The 16,845-nt window shown below is 35.4% G+C and overlaps 3 protein-coding genes across 3 annotated transcripts; 1 reads left to right on the forward strand and 2 right to left on the reverse strand.

Annotated features, from left to right (window-relative positions):
• Window positions 1–533: 533 nt before the first annotated feature.
• On the forward strand, window positions 534–1,265 carry LOC147555671 (uncharacterized). The gene has a single exon (XM_086658512.1). The coding sequence runs from the start codon at window positions 534–536 to the stop codon at window positions 1,263–1,265; it is 732 nt and encodes a 243-aa protein (XP_086514638.1).
• Window positions 1,266–1,543: 278 nt separating this feature from the next.
• Window positions 1,544–6,434, reverse strand: LOC147555672 (uncharacterized). Its single transcript, XM_086663340.1, has 7 exons — window positions 4,275–6,434; window positions 3,606–3,696; window positions 3,321–3,478; window positions 3,170–3,221; window positions 2,858–2,940; window positions 2,663–2,756; window positions 1,544–2,574 (listed from the first exon to the last, which is right to left on the reverse strand). The coding sequence occupies exons 1-7, from the start codon at window positions 5,865–5,867 to the stop codon at window positions 2,000–2,002; spliced, it is 2,646 nt and encodes an 881-aa protein (XP_086519466.1). The 5' UTR covers window positions 5,868–6,434; the 3' UTR covers window positions 1,544–1,999.
• Window positions 6,435–13,051: 6,617 nt separating this feature from the next.
• On the reverse strand, window positions 13,052–15,624 carry LOC147555673 (ethylene-responsive transcription factor ERF054-like). The gene is made up of 2 exons (XM_086663341.1): window positions 14,769–15,624; window positions 13,052–14,587 (listed from the first exon to the last, which is right to left on the reverse strand). The coding sequence occupies exons 1-2, from the start codon at window positions 15,224–15,226 to the stop codon at window positions 13,831–13,833; spliced, it is 1,215 nt and encodes a 404-aa protein (XP_086519467.1). The 5' UTR covers window positions 15,227–15,624; the 3' UTR covers window positions 13,052–13,830.
• Between the last annotated feature and the right edge of the window lie 1,221 nt (window positions 15,625–16,845).

Consider the following 16,845-nt stretch of genomic DNA (forward strand, 5'->3'; position numbering starts at 1 on the left):
GATAAATTAGAGAAGATAGTCGCATATTAGCGAAGATAAGGAGTAAGTTATAGATAATTCTCTTTTAGTTGGACATCTACAAACTTAACAGAAACTATGCGGGGTTGCAAGTATCCACGTCTCACCTTCCCTTTTACTATTCACCCACTTTCGACTTAAGGCTTAAGTAAACTTTTCGGCTCTTGGGTAGTCCTCTCTCTCTATATATATATTTATATGTGTGTGTTTTACATAAACACATATTATATGTCACACCCACACACACTATAAGGCACTTTACAGAGAGGAGAAGTTATCAAATATAAGATATGCTCAATTATCATCAAGTTCACATCTCTTTTATTGCATCTAGTTCTGTTTTTATATCTTCTTCAATTTCAGTTTTGCTTATGAGAAAGAAGATCATCAATAATCTCATCTTGCTTCACTCTTAAACTTCACATTTAATTTCTCTTAGACCTTAATTCTATCAATTCATTCAATTTCCACACTTGGGTAGGTTCAATATTCCTTTTTTATCTCCTCTAAGAAACATGGGTTTGAGTTCAAAACAAGTTTCAGGAGATGGTTTTGATTGGACTCGGTGTTTGCTGCAATCTGGAGCAGGAGGTATAGAGTTTTCAAACAATCCTCCATTAATGAAGCAGCAGGAACAACAACAACAACAACAACAACAACAACAAGAACAACAGCAATTGACACCATTAAACTGTCCAAGATGTGATTCTACTAATACTAAATTTTGCTACTACAACAATTATAATCGGTCTCAGCCTCGCCATTTTTGTAGATCATGTAAAAGACATTGGACTAAAGGTGGTACGCTTAGAAACGTTCCGATCGGTGGTGGTAGGAAAAACAAGCATCTCAAAACCACCACCAACACTTCCATCACCAAGACTGGTAAGAAAATATCAAAGTTCCTGAACCAGTCATTGATTAGTCCCACATTGTCTACACATTTGGGTTCTTCTCAGTTTACAAGTTTGAACAATTTTGGTAACTATCCATCTTCTGGTCTGTCATTTTCTCTCACTGGAAGACCTCAATCAACTAATGGTTTTGATGATTCTGATCAAATTAGGGAAAATCTTAGTTACAGTAGTTATGGTAATCCCACAACTATGTTCATGGCAAAGGAATGGCAAGTACAAAGTACAAATGATTTCATGAATTCATCTATCAATTGGAGTTGGGAGGATATGAGCACATTCATCACTACTGATTTAATGCATCCATTGGAAGTTGATCAAATCAAGCAATAGTCATCCTTCTTTTCTAATATGGGTTTTATGTGTTTGGGGTTTGCATGATCTCATCTTTAACATGCTAGGGTTTTTGTGTTGAAATTGACATGGTAGATTAGTAGTAGAAGGATTTGTAGAAGAGTGAATTAGATTGTTATGGGTGTTTTTGTTATGTGATTTGACTCAACATTTTAGAGATGTCATCTTCATGTATTTGGTTTGAAGTAAATAATAGATTTGTTTGCTAAGTTGTTAGTACTACTTATTATTGTATTTACCACTTAATGCAAACCTGATTCAAGAACAACCAACCAGTTTTGATTTGATATTTATTCATCTGATTATCAGGATATATAAATAGTTGAAAAGTACATTTTCGAACTTGAATGAGGAAGTTCTTCTATAATTACAAGTAAAATAATTGATATGAATTTAGAAGAAGAAACAATCTGCACCTGTATACAGGATTCACCTTCATCTTCGACAAGCATTTAATTCGATAAATCCTGCATTCAGACACAAAACCAAGACAGTCATCGATCAAGTCGAGCCACCTTAATCTCTCTACATCTCAGAACGTAGTATCCAACAAGCACAGGCAATACGGCGAAAATGGGGAGAACTCTGAAATATAATAAGCACCGGATTGCAGATGATTCTCTATACTCAAATTGCCATTTTGCCGACTTCGGGAATGGCGTCGAACATAAGGAGATAACCATTTATCTCTCTTGCATTTCCTGCAATGATTCTCATATTCGAACAGGCAATCCAAAATTTTGGAAAATTCTGATCTCACCTCTTAAGCCAGCAGTCAAAATTACCATTCCCCAAGCAGATCGATCTTGCTGCTTTATCCCGTTTGAGAAGTCTACATTGAGGTTACAACTTTGGGTTGATGGTTGATGCAACTTTTCCTCTGGCCATGTAAATGAGAATCTATCGAAGAAATAACTGTTGTATGAACTAGAAAGGGGTCCATAAAGTGCGCTATTTGAGAACCCGTTTATAGACTCTGATGATTCTCGCCTGTTAGTCCCAAGTGCTCGCAAAGCTGAAGGATGATTAAGTTCATTGAGTTCTTCCCCACTGCTAGTTTCATGGCTTCCCTTAGTTGTAGTAAAGCCAGGCCAAGGAACGGCAACGGATACATCTTGACTGTGGAAATATTCATAAGAGTGAGTTATAGCAATGCTTTTAGTTCTGTTTGCCCGTGAAGCAGATTTGTGCTTCCATATGTATACACTTGAGTCACCACTGGCAGATACCACGTATTTCCCGTTCGAAGTAAAAGAAGCCGAGATTTGACTACTCGTGTTGCGAAAACCTGCCATGGAAGTAGATAAATAAGATATTTTAACTTTTTCTTCTGTTTATGTTTTGGTGAAGTAAGAAATGTTGACAACTACTCCTACCTTTGAACTTGTGAACCAGATCAACACCATCAATGACCCGGATTCTCGAATCTGCAGATGTTATAATCACTTCTGAGGAGCTACCTGGGGTAAACTGTTCACGACGAAGTTAATTAACCAGTTAAATGTGGAACTCAAATTTATGAACACAGCAGTGTTTCAGTGAAGACATAGCTACTTCTATAAGTTTATTACCTGAAAACCTGTGATTTTCTTCAGGTGTGATTTCTTCTTCTTATTTTGCAGATTGATTCGACTTTTGCGCTGAAGCTTATTTTCTGAAAGACGAGAAAGGACACGAAACAATGAGTTCTAGACAAAGAGGACTAGTGAAACAAACGAAATACCGCAATTATGTGGTAGAGCGACAACCTAAAGTATCTATTCACGCATAAAAATATAATCTCATACTAATTGATTCAAGTGATTCAGAAACCCTAATTTATTTGATAAACTAATAGATAGTGATAGTTTAGTATTAACAGAGAAATTGAGTTTAAGGCATACCCGATGTATTGTACAGATAGCAACTCCCCTTGTATGAACCAACTAATGCACCCTTGAATAGTAAAATATACAAATTCAATCATGAAACACAAATAACAATAATTTTTTTATTATCATGAATAGATAAAAAGTAGTTAAAAGATCACCCTACCTGGCCATCAGGTGTATAGCAAGCAGCAGTGACCATCTCATGTAGATCATTCCAATCAACAACTTGACGATCGGGAATACTCCAGATTCGAACCTTAGCATCTAAGGATCCACTAATGAAATATCTGTCATCGACAGGATTGAACTGGATACAAGTTACTGAGTCAAGGTAAATGAATTGCAAACCATTAGTTTAATAAGACGAGCAAACATAGTGCAATAAGAAGAGCAAACATGCTACAATGAAGTAGGAGTTTAGAGATTACTTGGTTCGCACTATACTCACCATAATCGCTGTGTGTAAATATTTTCAAGCAAGATTCGGTATCCATATGCCACAGTCGAACTGTTTTGTCCATGGACGAAGAAAGAAGATACTGAGGAAGAAAAGTAGTATAGTTTAACTAAATAACTAGTCCATATATCAGCTAGACTTCAGCAGAAGCTAAAAATGTAATTTTTTTCAGACATCCAATTTACAAGAACTTTGAAAGAACAACAGATCTACTGTGATATGCTCATTAGTAACATAAGAATAGTAATGAAGGGAACAAATTTTATAAAGTACAAATGAGCATATGGAGAAATGAAGTTGATTTCTGACCACTTAAAGACAAACGAAGCATAGGCAAGATGAAGAATCTTCAGAATGGGCTGCTTTTACTCATAAAAGCATGAATAGTATTATTAGTTCTTGAAGACAAAACCGGGTTGGTTTTGGGTCTTTAACATTATCTAGAAGGGATTAGGAGTTTGAGCATTTGATTACATGAAGGGCTCTCTAAATCATCAAATTAAATGATTTTGAGCTTTGTTCACAACGGATATGAAGTAGAGAACTGTCTCATAGTTAATTATCAAATTCGTATGAAGCAGTGATGGTGACTATTGTTAGAGCAGTAATGTACGGAAAGGCAAAAAGAAATATAGTAAAGCAACATAGAAAACTAGTAACCTGCGATTTGGACCAGGATAGGTCAAGAACGTCAGCAAGATGGCCTTCGAATGAGCAGACAGGCATTTCTGAAAGCGCAAACACATTTTCTGGCACCTTAATATGGTCCAAACTGATAGATTTCCTGCTAAAAGATGGCCTTCCTCTACTCTTCTTCTCCGAATGGTTCTCCACATTGGAAGACACCAATGTTAATTCAGTTGACTGACTGAGGGAAAAATAAAAATGTGAATTCCCATCTTCTGATTTCTCCATTAACAAGTCACCCTTTCTTTCAGATTCCAAAACCTGCCAAACATGAATAATGCAGTCCTCACCTGCGCTTGCAAGATATCGACCGTCCAAGCTGAATTTTGTGGTCCAGATGGATCCCCTATGCGCATGTATTTCCTGACTCTTATAAAGTGCCGAGAGCTCTTTATAGGACTTCCCGCATTGCCGAACTCTAGCCCTCTCAGGACCGTGAAAACCAACATCTTGACTGTCATCTGTTGCAGAGCTTGACCTCCGCCCACACTTCTCCGACGTGGTATCTCTCTCATCACGGATCCTTCTCTCTCTATGATTAGCTACACTGCTGGCAATGCTCCTTAAGTTTTTAAACCAACTTCCTTTCTTCTTAGATTTCATTCCTCCATCTTTATTTCCATTACCGTTACAGTCTGACAAATCTTTCCTATCATTAAAATTTTCGACGTTTTGCCTCCGCATCAATTCCTGAACTAAAGGTGAATGCCCAACAGACATTTGGAATTCTTCCATGGTGAGTTGCCTACCCGTCTCAACATCCCTAAGTTTATTCCACATACCATCCTCTCTAAACTCATTAACCACAAACTCCTTACCGTTATCCAGATTCTTGATTGTGCAGACTGGGTCCGGGCCATTGTCCTTAGCAACTCCAATGCAACAGGAAACTTCACCGGTTTCCCGGTAAGTTGGATTCATTTCATTGGAAGAAGAATTCAAACTAGGGTTACGATTTAAGTTTGTCGATTCAATTCCAATCTCTTCTACTGCGTAAGATGGGTTCTTAGGTAAAGACTTAGCAGGATGAGCAAAACTAACATTATTAGCAGAAAGAGATCTACCACATTGGTCGAAACGCGATTTGGGGAGAACATTTTGATGATTATTTACAGGTATAGAATCAATTGAATGGATTGAAAGAGAAGATTTAGATATATTATTACCCTGCTCACAAGTTGAAGAACTACCTTGAGCTCTGTCTTCGAATTTGGATCGATTGACAAAAGAATCTGAATTTGAACTCACATTGGATTCAGCTAATTTCTCTGGTTTATGGGTAATTGAATAATTAGAACGAAGACCCATTTGAGAAAGAAGTCTCTTTCGACGTTCTTCAACAGGGGAAGGGTCAGAAATCCAAATGTCATAGTTAGTGATTGACATTGGAAATTTAGGTTTTGGGGACTGACTAGACGCATAATTAGGGTAATTAAATCTGTTACCATAATCTTCTTCAGCTGAAGAAGAACAAGGTGATGATGATGATGAAGATGAAGAAAGTATTCGATCTAGTGATTCAAAGAAGTACTCCTCTTCTTCTTCCTCCTCCCTCGGTTTGCTCATCTTTCATCCACTCCCATTCTCTCCCCTCTCTCTCTCTCTCTCACTAAACTAACTCACTCACATCGAGTAAAAATCATCACTTTAGAGAGAGAAAGTAAGATAGATCCGTAATCCGATTAATCGAGATTGAAGAAAAACTTAAACTTGAAGTAAAATGTTGGTTATGGAAGTCACTTATAGATCTGAGGAAACAATGATTTTAATAAAAAGGGTATCGAAGAGAGAGATAGAGAGAAAGAGTTCTATTCTATTTTTACAAACCCCCAAACCAAACCAAAAGAGAAGAAGGGGAACAAACAAAACCCTAATTTCTTCCAATTGGTAGCGCTCCTCTTGTGTTTTGCTATGATCACAAAACACTCTCTTTCTCTCTCTAGTTTCTCTCTCTACTGTTATTTTCTCTCTCTACTGTTATTTTCTCTCTCTTCTTTAATCTCTTTCCGTTCAGAGTTCTGAACAGCTACGCGGTTAAAAGCGAGATAAAGATTTCGAAAACCCGCCATTTTTTTAGCTTTCTGAGAAAAAAAAAAAAAAAGAAAAGATCAATAGTAATTGAACGTGACTAAACTAATTTTTTAATATTTATTTATATCCTTTATTTATTGGCTATTTTATTTACTAAACTCCTTATTCTATTCAATTTTTTAATTTAAGTCCCTATATTTTCTGCAAGTCCTTCAAGAGTTAAGACAGCTAGTAGCTAGCTAGAGCTAGAGCCTAGATTTGCCTCTTGATGATTTCTTTTTATGTTTAGACCTTGAAAGGTCAAACCAGAGTCACCATTACTAGTAGTCTAGTACTATAAGATTCAAATGAAATATATTGACAAAACAAAATTACAAATAATTTGTTTTTATAAGATTAGAATATGTTGCATATAAGGAGAACCATTGAAGGTCAGACTCATTGTCGTTAATTTATCATGATAGTAGGATCTACCACAATCGAAGCTTGAATGTCATCAAGTTGATATTGTCCTTGATTTAACGAATGATGAGAGTAACTCCATTGAAGTCTTTCAAGATTTAGATTGAATTTTGACATTTACTGAGTGTCGCAAGTCTTTTTTTGTTCCAGAAAGGGGAAGTTATCTTCTTATTTCTTGATAACTCAACACCTTTTGGTTGCATAGTTCTTTCGTAAACGAATTAATTGAATGATATTCTAACACGAAAATCGTAAATCAATAATGGAATAGTTGCGTTCACGCATTTTACATATGAGTATAAATTATATGAACGTTTCTTATCACAACATCATTCACGTCCTCTAAGAGTGAGTGTGACCATATTTCATTAATCTCAAATTGTTTTCTAAACAAAGGTTTTCTACATTTTGTTTAGCAACTATAGTATTGGATAGTTCAACAAACAAAAAACTATAGTATTGGAATTTCTTAAATGAAACTTATAAAGACAAACTAGAATTTATAGGTCGCGGCTTTGGAGAATAGAGAAAAATATCCGGACATAAACACTTGGTCAATAAACATTGACTTAAGGAACACATTTATGTTTTAGCCCAATAACTTACTATGTTGTATTTTGCTCCCTAGTGTTCATCTTCATTCAACCCCACACCACAAACTTCCGCTACCGTCACCATCATCATTTTCATCTTCGTTTTTCTCCTCTCTTTTCTTTCATCTTCTTCTCTCTTCATCTCTTTCTCTTTTTTCCCTCTTTTTTTCTCACTAAAAATCTTCTTCAAGAGTCGAAGAAGGCGAAAGAGCTCCTACTGATTAAACCCTTTTCAAGATAATTGATTGAGAAAAAACAATTTTGATGAACAATTTTTTTATTAAATCCTTCATCCACCCGAATTTGGTTGTCTTCCTTCTTGGATGAATGCAGCACGAGCTGACATTAATCCATTAGGAAACAGAGATGAGTCAAAAGCTGAACAATCAATCCAATCTTTAGAAGTTCTTCATGTCCCCATGAATCTGGTACTTATACTTGTCTGCTACTTCAGTTCTCGGTCTCTTTAGTTTTTCACGCCCAGAAATATCCAATTGACAGTGTATTCTGCTTTTAAATTGGTCTTTTTGTTTGATTCCACTGAGAACATGAATAAAGGGTTGCATTGATTCTTATAGTTCTTGTTTAACTTTAGGGTCAGAATTACCAGGATAATGAATTTGACTACTTCTGAGTTATGGGGATTTAATAGATTCTAATGGCGATGAAATTTTAGGAATTTTCTGGAATTCATTTTCATCTTTGCTAGTAGAACTGCTTTTGTGTTCTTTGTGAAACATTTTGCTCTTTCATTCTGATTCTTCTTCTTTATTGAACAAGAAAGAGGTATTTCCTCTCAAACTGAGGACGATCAGTTTTTAGAGAGAGAAAGAGAGGAAAAATAAGAGAAGGAGAGGAAGAGGAAGAAAAAGAAGGGAGAGAGAGAGAGAGTGGAGGAGAAAGATTGAAGATGAACATGGTGGTGGTGCGGTGGCTTGAAGGTGTAGCCGTGTAGGGTTGAGAAGAGGTGAAGATGAAGATTAGAGAGCAAGATACAACATAGTAAATTATTGGGCTAAAACATAAATATGTCACTTAAGTCAATGTTTATTGACTAAATCTTTATACCCCGGAGATTTTTGTTTATTCTCCAGCCAATTTATAACCTCAAAAAAAAAACTAGAATTTATAAGCTAAAGCGATGCTTAAAAATCAAATAGCACCCTTGAGGCCTCAACTCAATGCAAGAGCATTGAATGAGAAGTTGGTTTTTTGGAAAACTTTGAAACAATAATTTCTCAATCGCACCAAAGAATTCTAAACATATTGAATTATTGGTCAAATTCACTTTCAAACCAAACTTTCCAAGTAAATATTTATGACAATTCAATTTTGTTCACTTCTATATATTGAGTCCTTAATAGACTCAGTTCTACCCAATTACGCAATCCACTTAAATGTTGCACCTAAATACGTTAGGTAAAATGGCAACCTCAGTATAACATGATTAACATCTCTATTACTTGTTAACTCGAGCACAGTGCTTTCATTAAAAAAAAACTCGAGCATAGTGAATATTTTCAACTCATGCACGATAAACTTGTCCTTGGTAACACTAACTTAGTTAAATGTATGCACCCACATCGTGTTCGTGTTATTTCATGAGCATGTTCTTAGACTCTTAGTAGTTAGGGTTTTTAATACCAAACACAAGTATTGTTATTATCGTAATGAATTTCATGCATGAATGAGGTCCAAACCAAGATATATTTCTAATTAAAATTTTATTTTGAAACTTGGGTTCATATGAAAATGCACGGGGAACTCCAAATTAAAAAAAAAAACTGGTTGCCCCTTGTATATAGACTCATAATCTCACATGTCCCTTTAGAGAGTAACATGGGGGTTCCATTTTTAAATGACAAAACATCTATAAGGGCACCTTCCTTTTCTACTATTCACAGGCTGCTAAAAATAGATAATTTGTGGAAAAAATTTATGTACATTTACCATATTTTACTTGTCACATCTGGTTGGACTTGGTGAATTTACTTTTTTTTTTTTTTGTTAAGGAGACTTGGTGAATTTACTTGGCACGAGAATAAAACTTAGGTTTAATGGTAAGTGCATATAACTCTGAGTATGGCTGGTAGAAACTGTAAGTGGGGTGATTTAGCCATTTGGGATTTTTTAGAGCAATTAAGCTAGCATACATGGAGCCAATCCGGAAGTTTTAAAGGCGTCTTCTGTGAGTGTACTAGCCCATGCACCTTATTCTGACTTGGTGAATCTTGTTTGACTGTATTTAGTTATAGGCCATCTTAAATGGATGGTCTCAGGCCGATTTTACAACAAATTCTACTAAAGGTCCGTCAAATTCAATTCCGACGTTTTGAGTTGAAATCGGTGTATCTGGACTGAAGAATCAAAGTCTACCGAATTCAACACCAATGTTCTAGTATTAAAATTGAGTTGAATTCAGTGAACCTGAATCGAAATTTGTCACAGAATTCAGCTCGAAACCGTTGATTAGAATTGTATTCAATAGCTTTCAGTCCCTTTAAAATTGATGGACTTGAGTCGATTGTGTAATCAAATCTGTTTGATCCCAACTATTTAATTTGGAAAGGAATGTCTGTTTTGAGAGGAGGCATTTTAAACCGTTTTTTTTTATATAAGGGGCGACAATAATTGCGCCCACTCACTAACAATTGGGAGGTGCATTCAAAATTGGGAAGTTCTAAAAGTGCCTCTAACAGGGTTTAAAGGCCCTTATTTTGCTCCCAAATTCCCCCTAAAATCTGCATTGGGAGCGAGTTTTAACACTTTTATGGGGCGTCCACCATCCTTTGGTGCAGCGGTCGGATACCCCTCTTAAACCCATTAGGTCGTGGGATCGAGTCTCGGAGAAAGCGGTTTGCCATCAAGATTTATTCAATGTAATTTAGGTAATATATATAGTGCGATAGGCCTCTTTCATGTTGTCAGGCCTAAAGCCTCTTTATTATGGTTTAAGTTAGGTGGTTATTGTGCTCATCACATCTTCATGATGTATCAATGCCTTGTAACGACTACCATAGACCGTAGCCGATTTCTCAGAAAAAAAAAAAAAACACTTATGGGCCATTTTAACAGTCCCCTTAGGAGGTTGGTGCCTATAACAAAGGGAAGGACCCCAATAGATTTTTTTACTCAATCTATTGATGAGAAAAAGAATATACCAAGGCACAGACATCACATCATTAGCAAGTTAATTAATTACAAGATTAAGAATAATCAAATAGTGATTAGCTATTATGGCCGCCTTCACCACCAATTCGTCACCAAACTTCAAATTTATGATTGATAAATATATCCTGTTTCAACCATCATTATTATCTTTTGTCATCATCATTATCATCTTCGTTTGTCATCTCTACAGGGCGGTCGAGCCGTCCAATGTCTTAGTCTTCCATATAATGCTAATTAATTTTATATTTTATTGTGTTTGAATTGCATTTCTCACAATTTCATATTGAGAAATTCTGTTTAGGCTTTTATCTTAATTTTAAAAGAAATCATGGTGTACTAAAATCATTTGTTTAGTAATATGGGTGTTTGCTATTTTAGCGTATCAAATACTTTTCAAAACTACTTGATTAAACAGCAAAATGGAGCAATATCATGTACATGTGTAATTATACAAAAATTCTTGCGTAACAACGTAACTATATTAAAATATAGTTGATAGCCCAATTATACATGACAATTGCCGCACAAAAAAAAATTCTGATTTTTCGAACAATGAAAACAACAATAATGATAGGAAATTAACGAAAGACTAAGAAAAATGATAGGAAACAAGAAAAACAAGACAAATTCGGGACAAAAATTTTATGTGGCTTGTCGTAACTTATGTTTTTGATGATTCTAATTCATTGAACCGCAAATGATCACAAGATTCACAACCACATAAGATTTTTCTACCAAGAACCAACATAGTTTTTCTTGTTCTCTAACATTAGTTTTTCTTGTTCTCTAACATTATCTTTTGTTTGAAGGTCGCCGGCCAGAAATTTGGCCGGCCGGCGACCCTGCCGGTGAAGACGATGATGTGGCTGGTTTAACGAGGTGGCAGAGAGAGAAAACATGCTGGAGGAGAGAGAAAAGAAATGGAAGAGAGAGAGTAACGGTGTTATAACGGAAGGGGGCCATATGGGTATTTCTTGTAAAGTAGGGGGCCAGGCAGGAAGCTGGTCACAAAGTAGGGGGCCATTAGGAAAATAACCCTTTAAAAAATATGCATGAGAGCTATGTAATTTTCTCTTTGATGTTACTTCCACACACAAGACAATAGAGAAGTTTGGTTCATGTAACATTCAAGTAAATAAAAAGTTGTGTATGATCTCATGGGATGTCTTTGCCCTAGCTAACTTGCCTTTCCAATTTTTCCTCAATGTTTATAATATAAATCAGACCATGTTCTTAGCCAGTCAAATAAACAAATATATATTTGTGCCCACATGCTAATATCGCTATCTATGTTTAGGTTTGCAGTCACGATCAATATATTGTCATGTACTAGTAATTAGAAATTCTTGAAGTAAGTCTTTTAGGTAGACTTGAGTAAAAAAAAAAAGGTCTTTTAGGTAGACTCTCTAGTACTAATGCCAAATTTAATTCAATCCATACTTTCATAGCAGCCTCATAAGCACACTGGTATTTACAGAGTTGTTAAGACCTATTTATAGAGCTAGTTATTCAGAGATCTACATTTTTGATATTTACAGAGATTATTCAAATCATTAGTTATTTGTAGACAAGGGTTTTTATGAATAGAAAATATAGCCCTTCTAAAAATTAAACCATAATTCAAATTCAACCATCCACCTTCGCCTGCCATTATTCACCATTTTCGGTGAAGAGGGTTCCCCTTCGTCTGGTTAAGAACAGGGGGAGAGAGACAAAGAGAGGGAGAAGAAGAGAGGAGAAATGGATGAGACTTACCGGTCATCTTCTCCCGTTAGTCATTTTTGCGGCCAAGAAAGACATTAGGGCCTGACTTTCTAATTTTGTTTTTAATTCGTACAAAAGTTTGTTAGATCCCTAAATTATCTCCAAATATGAAATTGCTATTTAGAGAGAAAAGTTAAAAAGTAACTTAATTATTGGAGCTATGCAAAGAGCTAGCTTAGCTACTTAAGTACCAGCGACCTTGATTTTATGAGAGACATATGAAAGCTTCTTAACATGCAAAACTTGGTCCTAGTATATCTAACGGTCCTTATATAACCGATGATAACATCCACTGACATCTTCCTACAAGTTTAAGTTCATATTTAGGTTGAGCTCATAGAATCACGACTCTTCTCTTAACGCCTCTGACGATAATTTCATAAGATTTTTAAGGAAGATGAAACATTAGATAATAGAATTACATTTTTCAATTTCTTTTCATGGTGGTGGAAATTTTTGTAGTCCTTTTGATTTAAGGATGAACCTTCAACTGGTCTTTGTAATTGGCATCAACTTCATGTTAACCTTGACAACTAATTCAATGGTTGATTCTGTATTGTCTCCGTAATCAATTTCAATTTTCAAAAGGTGATTAGTTTAATTTTTCAACTTTTCTGTTGCACGTGTCGAAGTCGGCAGACAATACTGAATAATTACGTAACTCACGTTAGTTCAGGTTTAATGCTCAACTCAGTATCATTTTCATGCCCGATGAATAGAGTTGTTATAGAACAATAATAAAGTAAAATTACATATATGTATATAAGGTTACATAAAGTTCTACAAACATAATGTATTGTAGGCTCCTAAAAAAGAAAACAAAACATCTTTTTTTTTTTTAAGGAGAGGAGATCACAAAACTGTCTCCTACTTCCTTTTGGCCCACACTCCTTAAATTATACAACATACCAAACTTTTTTTTTTTTGATGAGAACAACATACCAAACTTGCTATGAAAAAAAAAACACTCAAATGAAACATCAATCCCCTCTATCACCTAACAAAAATCTAACCCAAACAAACAAAGGAAATGATATACCTAATTTAGATGTAGAAAGATTTTTGGACTGAGCTTAAAAGGATTGGATTGGTTTGGACTAGATTCTTCTTAGAAAAAGTAACTCCCAAAAAAGGCCTTAAAAAATAGTTGAGCCTTTTTTAAGCAATGTCAAAATCTAAAAAGCATGTGAGATTTTTAACAAGGAGATTAAAAAACTAGTGAAAGATAAACTAGGGTTTCTACATCACTGGCTGTCATTTAAAAATTCTGCAGCCAATGTGATTTAAACTAACTAGATAGTAGAGAGAGAGAGAGAGAGAGAGAGAGAGAGAGAGAGAGGGAGAGAGGGAGAGAGAGAGAGAGAGGGAGAGAGAGAGAGAGAGAGAGAGAGAGAGAGAGAGAGAGAGAGAGAGAGAGAGAGGGAGAGAGAGACTTTGTTCATCCCCACCAATTATTTGGCAAAGTAAATGCCAAAATGAATTAAAGTGGGGCTTGAAGATATTTAATCTCAATCATTCCAGAAGAAAGTTTGCATGGGATAAGAAGATGAAGAAGAAGAAGAAACAGAGGCTTCACCAGAATTTTCTTGATTAGAATGATGAAAATCAGAATTATAAAAATGAGAATTATGAAATTGAGAATTTTCTTGATCAGATTGAAAAGGATGAGGAATAGTAAGAATATCATCCCAAACAGGACTAGTTGGACCCCAACCAGCTTGAATTGAATTAAACAAAGCTTCTTCCATATCACCCCAAACAAATTCAGAACTTTCTGTAAATCCTTCTTCACAAGAAGGTACATACCCAGTATTCATTTCCTGGTTTTCATGGCTACCCATTACTTCAATTTGCCCAAATCCTGAATTAAAACTTTCTTCCTCTAAATTGGGTGGTTTACCACTTTCTTCAAGTATGGGACTAATTTCTGAAACTTGGGTAGGCAAATTCATACTGATTTGAGAATCATCATTGTTATTATTTTGTGAAGAAGATGATGAACTTGGAGGATCATTAATGGTGATCTTTTCTTTATTACTTTTACCAAGAAAAAGATGAGGAAAATTCAACCTAGCATTTTCGCCTCGTAATTTGAAAGCTTCTCGATCGTAAGCTAAAGCTGCGTCTTCGGCTGTATCGAATGTACCGAGCCAGAGACGAGTTCTATTACGAGGAAGACGAATTTCAGCTACCCATTTTCCCCAATGGCGTTGTCTAACTCCTCTATAAAGTTTTGTTGGAGTTGTGTTAATTGGTGCAGGAGACCTGAAAGATCAAATCAAACTTTTTAATCCTCAAATTGAATTAAAAAAAAAAAGACCCAAACTTTATTGATTTAACAGGATTAATAAAGTTCAAATCTTTAATCATTTTCATTAAAAAATGTAACTTGAAAAATCAGTTTTTGCTAAAAATAGAAAGAGAGAGAGAGGAGAGAGATGAAAACCTGAAAAGATTTCTTGAATTTTGATCTAATCGATTCATCATAAGCATTTTACCACGAGGACTTAAATTAAGAGTATCACTCCAATATTGAAGAAGTTGTTGTTTTTGTTGGTGTAAAGATTGGTCATTCCCTGTGAAAAATGGAGGGAAACCCATCTGAGAAGGTGAAGCAAATGAGATCATCTGTTGATTTTGTTGTTGTGTTAATGGTTGAGGAGTTTGATGATGATGATGATAAAAGGGATGAATTGGTTGAGATCCATCATAAGAAAAAGGAAAAGGAATTCGTGAAGAAGAAGGAAATGGAATTTGAGAATCAGAATTTTGTTGATTTCTTTCAGGGCTTCTTACTTTCTTGAGAGGTCTTGGCGAAATTGATGCCTCTTCAAAAACAGGCTTCATTTGATTCCTATCAAAACAATTAATATTCTGATTTTTACCCTTTTTTTCCATGTTCATGAATTTGAAAATGAAATTCAAAAAAGTTCAAATGATTCAAAAAAAAAAATGAAATTGATTTTCTTGGGTGGGTAAAACAGAGTTTTAATTAATGGCTAACCACTACTTTCTCTCTCTCTAACTAGAAATGAAAAATCCAAAAAGACCCAATCTGTAATCAAAATCAACAAATTAGAGCCCGATTAGATTAAAATGGAATCGGATAAACATGTTTTTGAAGCAACCCATTACTCACAAACAGATGAATGAATGACAGAGAAAAACAGGGGAGAGAAAAATAGAGAGAGCAGTTGTAGAGAGAGAAAATCTGAAAGAACCCAGAACAAAAGATTGAAGTTGATGAGTAATTGTGAATCTGGAATCGAATTAAGAGTTTTGATTTGAAGATGGGTAGAGATAGTTTTTGGGGAAGTTTAGGGGGGGTGCTGCTATTTATGTGGTTTAGAGAGAGAGAGCACTTGATTCAAAGCAAAGAGGAAAGAGGGACCCACACGGTTAATTTTTTGATATTTTTGCTTGAGACAGAATGACGTGTTTCATTTCGTTACTTATACTCCAATCTCCCTTGTTTGTTTAATCATATGGTCCGTTTGGTAAGGATAAAATCACATTTTATTTTTGAGTAATGCAAAAATAGCTCAAAAATTGGGCTGACTACAGATCTGATTTGGAATGTTTTAACTAGTCATTGTTAATTTTCATTCTCTACGACATGACCAATTGGATCTGACCACATTAATGTTGGACTTGTGGTCGACTCCAATTTTTCAGACTATTTTCACATCTCATTTGATTTGAAGAAAAATTCATATAAAACGAATAATTATACATTTTTATTATACTAATAAATATTTAAGTTAAAACAAGTTTAAGAGACTTTGAACACCAGTTAAGGCTTGCGTAGACCATCCAAGTGTCCAAACGCAAAGAAGTTAAAGTGCCTATGTTTTTCTTAAAAAAAACGAATTGTAATTTTGCTCTCGACATTAGAAGGACTTGTTATCTAGAAACTGAGTCTAGAAGAAATTAACCAAGACGGTCAAACTGTCGAGACTTAAAGCACCTAAAATAATCTTTTGTGTTTGGGAAAAACAGAAACAAGGAATTTTGTATCAATGGTTGTTAGGAATTTAGTGCTTGCCATGTGAGTTTAGAGGTTATATTGAAAAGTTTGAAATTTTGAATATAAGTAAGACGGTGGAAAATAAAATTTTCAAGGAAGACGGTGGAAAATAAAAAAAGCTCGAACCAAACGCACCTCATAAGTCGCCGGCTGGATGTTGCCGGCGACGGCCGACGACTTCATCATCTTCTATCTCTTTCTTCTCTCTCTCTCTCTCTTCTATTTCTCTTTCTTCTCTTTTTCTCTCTTTCTTCTCTCTGTCTCCGGCAAAGAGGAAGAGCCCCTTCGTCTGGAAATCAGAGCTCCGACGAAGGGGTTCTTCCCCTTCACCAGATATGGAGAGGAGGAGAAAAAAAAAATGTCGTCGGAAATGGTGGAAGTCGCCGGAGATGGTGGTGGTAGATGAAAGGGAGAAGAAGCTGAAAAGTATAAAGATTTGGTTGTTCGAAGGAAACAAAATTTTTTTTTGTTTCCTCCTAAAACTTCATACTCCTGA

This window comes from Eschscholzia californica, unplaced genomic scaffold (genome assembly GCF_041429995.1).
Source record: "Eschscholzia californica isolate CP2 unplaced genomic scaffold, dmEscCali1.0.p SCAF_2, whole genome shotgun sequence".
Classification (NCBI taxonomy): domain Eukaryota; kingdom Viridiplantae; phylum Streptophyta; class Magnoliopsida; order Ranunculales; family Papaveraceae; genus Eschscholzia; species Eschscholzia californica.